The sequence below is a fragment of the Thunnus maccoyii genome, chromosome 1 (assembly GCF_910596095.1).
Source record: "Thunnus maccoyii chromosome 1, fThuMac1.1, whole genome shotgun sequence".
Taxonomy (NCBI): Eukaryota; Metazoa; Chordata; class Actinopteri; order Scombriformes; family Scombridae; genus Thunnus; species Thunnus maccoyii.
In genome coordinates, this window is record NC_056533.1 from 17,646,612 (window position 1) to 17,653,661 (window position 7,050).

At 40.8% G+C, this 7,050-nt stretch overlaps 1 protein-coding gene across 1 annotated transcript in view; it reads left to right on the forward strand.

Moving 5' to 3' along the window:
* Positions 1-426: 426 nt before the first annotated feature.
* Positions 427-7,050, forward strand: part of LOC121900087 (CUB and sushi domain-containing protein 1-like) — a 431,770-nt gene continuing 425,146 nt past the window's right edge. Inside the window, exon 1 of the mRNA XM_042416050.1 lies at positions 427-908. Coding sequence (XP_042271984.1) covers positions 773-908 — 136 coding nt within the window. The 5' untranslated portion in view covers positions 427-772. The remainder of the gene's footprint in view (positions 909-7,050) is intronic.

The following is a 7,050-nucleotide window of genomic DNA, read 5'->3' on the forward strand; positions in this document are numbered from 1 at the left end:
CTTCCTTGACATTGTTCTTTTCTCCTACCTATCTCCTTTTATACTTCTCTCCTCCCCCTACTTTTCCTGAAATGTCTCTCTTTCTCCCCCCTCCATCTCGTCTACATCATTTTCCCTCCCTTTCTCCTTCTTTCTCTCCATTGCCGGATTTCCTCTTTCAATCCCTCTCTTTTCTCCCGCCTCCATCCACTCTTTCTCCCCCCCTCTCCGCTTTTCCTTCCTTCCTCACTATCCTCCACTTTTCCTCCTTCTCCTCTACTTCTCTGACTACTCTCTCTTTCTCCCCCCCCCTCTCTCTTTGCGTCTGTCTCTCTCTCCCATGCTGCCTCTCTCTCTCCCTCTCTCTCTCCCCCCTCTCTCCCTCTCTCAGTCGTCGCTTGCTCGCTGTGCTGTGCGGACCTACCAACCATCTCTCTCCTCTCCTTCACTGAATCTCTTCATCTCTCTGTCTCTCTCTGCTCCGGTCCTCCGGTCTCTGCTATGACCGCTCACACCAGTGGCGTGTTGCCCGATCTCAGACCGTCAACCCGTCACCGGTTATCCTGTCCAAACGTTAACATGGACATGTGTGTGTGGGATATCCGTGATTGATTTTCGGTTGTATGTAGCCTATTTTTTTCTTTTAGTTTTTTCTTATATAAAAACGAAAGAAAAAGGAGGAGGGGGGGCGGCCGTCCTCTTTTACCCCCCTCCGCTTCCTTCAGCCAAGCAGAGCGGCAAGGTGGGGAGAAGGCTTTAAAATTAAGCCAGCTTGGATTTATTTAACAGCAAAATGACGGATTTGGGAGCGCCGGAGATGCTGCTGATGAGGAGGAGGCTGAATGTGAAGAAAACGGGCAGGCTAAGACGCGACCTCCCGCTTCTCCTCCTGCTGGGGCTCCTCGTCGGGGATTTCTCCCCGTCCAAGGGTGAGTTTTGGAGGTTTTCGATTTGTGTATGTGTGTGTATGTATGTTTGTGTGCGTGCGTGCCCGCGCGCTTGCGTTTGTATAGGCTACGTAGCCTATGTGTGTGCGCGTGTGTCGGAGGGGATCAGAATATTCGCAGGTCGGTGTTTTTGCTTGTGTGCGCGCGCGAGAGTGAGATGGAAAGAAAGGTGGTTAATTGGTACCGCTCTCTTGCTGCGGACGTTTGTGTGTGTGTGTGTGTGTGTGTGTGTGTGTGTGTGTGTGTGTGTGTACGAGAGAGAGGGAGAGAGTTATGTGAATATTTGTGTGTGATGCGCACGCTGGCAGCTCTGGGTGCGTGTGTCCTTTTTTGTGTGTGCGTGTTTGAGATACCGAGAGAGATAAAGAGTGTAAAAGAGAGAATGAGAGCTTGCCTCCGTATGTGCACGCGCAGGATTTGTGTGCGTGGTTGTGTGTGCGCGTGTCTGTGCGTGAGAGAGAGTGTGCAGCAGCAGTACCCACCAACTTGTGCACAACATTACATCTGGAGAACATGCTCATTTTTTGGGCCTCCATGCTGAGCAGATTCTTCTAAATAAACAGAACTAGTTCAAAAATAAATCATTGATCATTTAAACCAGAGAGATAGGATTTGATACAGACACAGTTGGTTTAAGACAAATCTTGGCTCAAGGAACTAAATAACCTGTGTTAGTGTCTCCAAAATTAGCAGAGACTCACAGAGAGAGGGAGAGATGGGGTGAAATTTCATCTGCAGGGCATACAGAGAGGAAATCCCATGCTCACAGTGAAACATGATTTTGTGGAGTCACACTCACACAGAGGAGCAGTTGTCTCAGTGGTTGTGGGATTGATGCTGTGTGTCAGCAGCCCAGCAGGTCTATGCTGGTGGTAATTTTGTGATCGAGATGCATTATGAGGAGGTTGATGATGCTGTTCAGGTAGATAGATGGATAGATAGATGGATAGATAGATAGATAGAGAAGAAAGTGTTAACATTTTCCTCCTTTGGTGGGAGCGTTACTGTTACTCTGTTTATCAATAGCTTCTCTGTGTGCACTTCTCCTCCCTCTCTCTTTCTCAGTGCCTGTCCCTGTGTATTTCCCACTCAGTCTCTCCCTCTCTCATACACATACACACATTTTTCAGATTTTTTCCCGCTTTGCCACAAAGAAGAAAATGGTTTATAGCAGTCTTAAAATTTCTTATAATCGTATGTGTGCGTTTTGTTCCTGTGTATTTTCTATGCTTTTTCCTTACCGTGGATGTGTCGTTGGCTGTTACATAGTGTGCCTTTTATATTCCGTGTGTGTGTGTGTGTGTGTGTGTTTGATGGTGTTATCTTTATCTGTATTCCCCTGCCATACACGCAGGCTGTCAACCTGGAAATAAAGGGATTTAAGTGAAAGCGTGATTGTGTGAGAATTGTGCATGTTGATGAATATGATGATGGTGCGTTTAAGCGGTTTATGATTGAAGCAACCGCTGCTTATCATCTACGATTTATCTCCAATCTGTGTGTGTGTGTGTGTGTGTGTGTGCGTGTGCGCGCATGTTTCCACATATGTTTCCTTCAATTTTTATCAGCTATTTTTTTTCCAGATTGATTTTTTTTCACCATCATAAGCTTGTTTTATAATGACAGAATGTATGACGGCGGCTTCTATATTAAGCTCTTTTTCTCAGTTTAAACAAACGCATGTAAAACATTGAACATATGATTTCCCCGTTGGATCCTTCATTAAAGAGACCCTGAACGTGGCTACAAACGAAGCTTTTCGGTCTGCGGGGGGACCAGCAGCTACATTTAGTAATTGAAGAGTTAAACACACACACACACATGACAGAGCAAAAGAAAATTAAAGGGCAGACAGACATCTGGAAAGACAGACGGAGGGCGGCAAATAATTTATTTTGTCAAACCCCAAACCCCAGATGGTTGCCAGCCTTTTAAATGTGATGTCGCACTTTAAATTCCAACACACAACTAATTATTGATTGTCTGGAAATGTCACTTAAAAATGTCATAAAAAGTCAGGTATCTTAAGACATGAAGTGAAGTGCAAATAAAAGACCCACGCAGCATAAAGAGGGGGAAAAGGTTTGGAGAGGAAGTTGATTAAACAGAATTTTTTATGACACTGGTGATTATCTTTATTTAATAATAGCAGCTTGGTCAAAAGGTAAAAAAAAAAAAAAAATCTCAGTTTAGTACAATATAATTAGGTCATATAATTGCTCATGTTTAGTTATTCTTGTACTAATCACCACATTAAACTGGTTGTTTCTGTAATTACCACTTGTACTAAGTACATAATAATAATAATAATAGGAAGAGGAAGAATACTATCAAAACCATCTTGGAGATTAATGCCCTTGATTAACAAATTTAGCCTACAGTAAGTGAGAGGCCTAATTCATAATTAAAGACACAACCAGGAATGCATTTTAAAATCTCAATTTTGGATTTGAGTATATAATAAATATTATGTTAATAGTTGGTGAACATCTTCCACTTATTGAATGGCTGTGTAACAACTCACAGACATTCGTAGTCTGTCATACTCTAGTATTTACCATCTTTACACACACTTAGCTGCCAAACTCTGCTTTTTAAAAAATTTTTTTTATTTTTTTTTAAATCAAAACCTCAGACAGAGAGAAAACATAAATTCAGCCCATTCATCAACAGGTTGTTTCAGCCAAGAAACGTCCAAATGTCCAACTGTGATGATAATTCCCATAAAACGAAGCTAGTGCTTATATAAATGATATATTGTTAACTACACTCTAGAGAAGACTGTACAAAAGACATTTCTGGCACACTTTCTCTCTCTCTCTCTCTCTCTCTCACACACATGGTTGAGAATAACATGTCTGAGAACTTGATCTTAGACTCCCACTGGGACTATGAAGCTCTTGTTTAATCACTCACACGCACATATACACACACACATATACACGCACACATACAACTACAGAAATAAACACACTCACAGTGACAAACAGGACATTCTAGTGACTTATTTTCATCCCCCTTTCAAAGTGAGTACTGATTAAATGTCTCTGTTTTCACAGATTTTTAAAATGTTTTTATTCTTATGAGGACATTTAGACCCGAATGCACTCACACACACGCACGCACACACACACACACACACCAGTGGCGGCTGGTGACTCAAAAAATTGGGGAGGACAGGAGGAAAACCAACATGGAATCTTACAACAAACCGCATCAAACTATATCATTGTCCCACCCGATGAAATCGGAGGGGTGGGGGGCAATTTTATATGCCAATAAAACAATTTGCTTGAGTGGTGAAAAGGCTGCTTCTTTAAAGACATTTAGCATATACATATTGTCTCTAAACAAAGAAGTGCTCATTTTAGCCATGGAGTGGATCAAATGTGTCATTTTACCAACAAAGTGAAATTCAAATTTATAGTATTATTCTATTGTGACAACAAATTTATGTTCTCATCAAAAACAGACAACATATCACATGATTTACACGTGTTTCCTATATATTTTCTTAGTATACAGAAATATATAAAGTAGCACAAAGCTTATAATGTGATACAGGTTCATATCAGTGCTGAATACAAGAAAGACTGAACACTAAAAACATTCACAGATCTAAAAGTGTTGGTTCACATCAGAAAGTATTAATGCATGTATCAAATACATGAGTTACACACTCTGATCTATGTGCATGACATACAAAATATAGTCTACAAAGTTGACATGTTAACACTAGGGGTGTTAACATGAACACAAAACTCACAGTTCGGATCGTATCACAGATTTGAGTCACGGATCAGATAATTATTAGGATCAGCGAAAAAAAAGGGGGGAGACAAATATAACTTACATTAAACAGCAAGTAAACATAACTCAAATGTCACATCGGACCCGTTAGATACTGGTTTGATCGTTGCTCTTCAAAATCCCTGTTAACGTTAGTGACATGCTGTCTGCCCATGACTTGTACTTACAGCAGTTTGTTTACTTTGTCTTAAATGAGACATTCAATTTTGCAATTAATGCGCAGTTCATATGCCCGCCGAACTGTGGGGGGCGATCCATACGGATCACGGATCAACTACGATCAGTTACACCACTAGTTAACACTTGTTATTCCAGTTACTTTAAGTTCATTACTCAATATACGGCTCAGCTTAAAAACGAACTAAAGAAACTGTCAGAAGCAAGCAGCCAGACCTCCTGCACTCATTCACTAATCACACAACATCAGCAGGTGACTGAACAACCACTCAATTAAAAACAATGACTGAGTGAGTCCAGACAGCTCACTGTAACTTCAACAAGCAAACTAACGTTACCCACAACATATTATATTATCTCTGCTGCATTCTTGTTAAGGAGATAAATTCATACAACAGCCACACAGAGACATTTAACCATCAGAGATGAAATTAGCAACCAAAGAGACAAAAAGAGAGAAGCTGTATCTGACTGTTATCTGACGTCTTCTTCTTTCTATCATGGAGATGAAGTATTCATGTCATAATGTCCATTTGTGACTGTTGGTCATCTTGTTTGTTAGTTTACAGAACTTCATGGCTGCTGCTTAATCAGTCTGATATCATTAGCAACAGTGACAAACAAGCTAACTCTCCTGGTTGCTTCTCTCTCCAGCCTCCCCGGCAGCGTCCTGCTGCTGCTGCACCGCACAATCCAGATCATTTCTCCCGCTAGCTTAACAACAGTCCTTAACAGTCCTTCCATGGATGTATAAAGAGTCCTTCAGGCTGTTACAACAAGCCAGCTGTTGCATTGGCTAACGCAAGGAGCTATCTACTGCTGCTACTCTGCCTTACAGTGGTGAAAATTGAAGATGAAATCTGGAAACTATCATTGGACCAACTTGATGTCAATATTGTATTCTGGTTGTTGATTGGTTAGGGAGGACAGCCTTCCTTGGAGCGTCATTTAATGTGTCATGGCCAATCACAGATTAGCATGAAAAAAAATGAAATTAAGTCCAATGTAAGAGATCCCGCCCTGCGGAGGTCAGCAGGCACCTGTCCTCCCCTGTCCCCCACTCCACCTCCACCAATCCCCCCCCCCCCCCCCCCCTCCACTTCACACACTGCCCTTTCTCCTCCCACCCTGCAGGTGTCACTGTTGAAGCATTTTAAACAGAATTTTAGTAATGTTTTTTTTTTCCAAAGAAGAGAGAAAAATACTTTATAAATAATACTGAGATTTGTAATGGTTTACTTCAACCAAATATTCTTTTTTATATTTTGATCTCCCTTTTGCCTCTCAAAAAATAGAGGAGGATCAACCTCCTCTGCCTCTATGGACCAGCCTCCACTGACACACACACACGTACAAGTACATGCACATGGTGACAATTAACTGACATTGAATCAATGCCAAACAACAAGATATTGGAACTAGCTGTCTGTCCCTCTGCCTGGCATACTAATATCACACACACATAAACACACACATACACACACATACACACACACACACTGTTCCTGTGGATGAGCTAATTAAAACAGAGCTATGTGCCCAATCCAAATTCACTGTAGGTACACAAAACAGAGGGAATTAGACATACAGAAGAGGTGTGAATACTGAGTCAAATACACGTTTTAATACACATTAAACAGAGACAGAAAGCATAAGGAAATGCAAAAAAAACCCAAAAACTTAGTTTATCTCAAACTTGGATGAAAAACTATTTTTAAAAGACTTGAGCATGGAGACTCATTCTTGACCTTGGGGACACATGCATGTGGTATAGAGCTTCAAAGATTAGTCAATCAACAGAAAATTAACTGCCGATTAAGTTAACTGCCATTAGTCTAGAAAGTGTCAGAATAAAGTGAAAGTTAACATATTCAAGAGAGTTGTTTTATTTGACTGAAAGTCCAAACCCCAAAATATTGAGTATATTTTTGTATATGACAAACACAAGCATCAAAGAGTCACATTTGTCATTTGCCAATTAATTTTCTGAGGATTGACTAAATAATTGATTTATTGTTTCATCTCTACTTATGTCATGTGATTACACCTGAGTACTTCATTGAGGAAAGCCATGGGATAATGTTTGAAAGCTCCAGGAATAGCTGAGGAAGTAGTTGGAATATTAACCTCTTATATT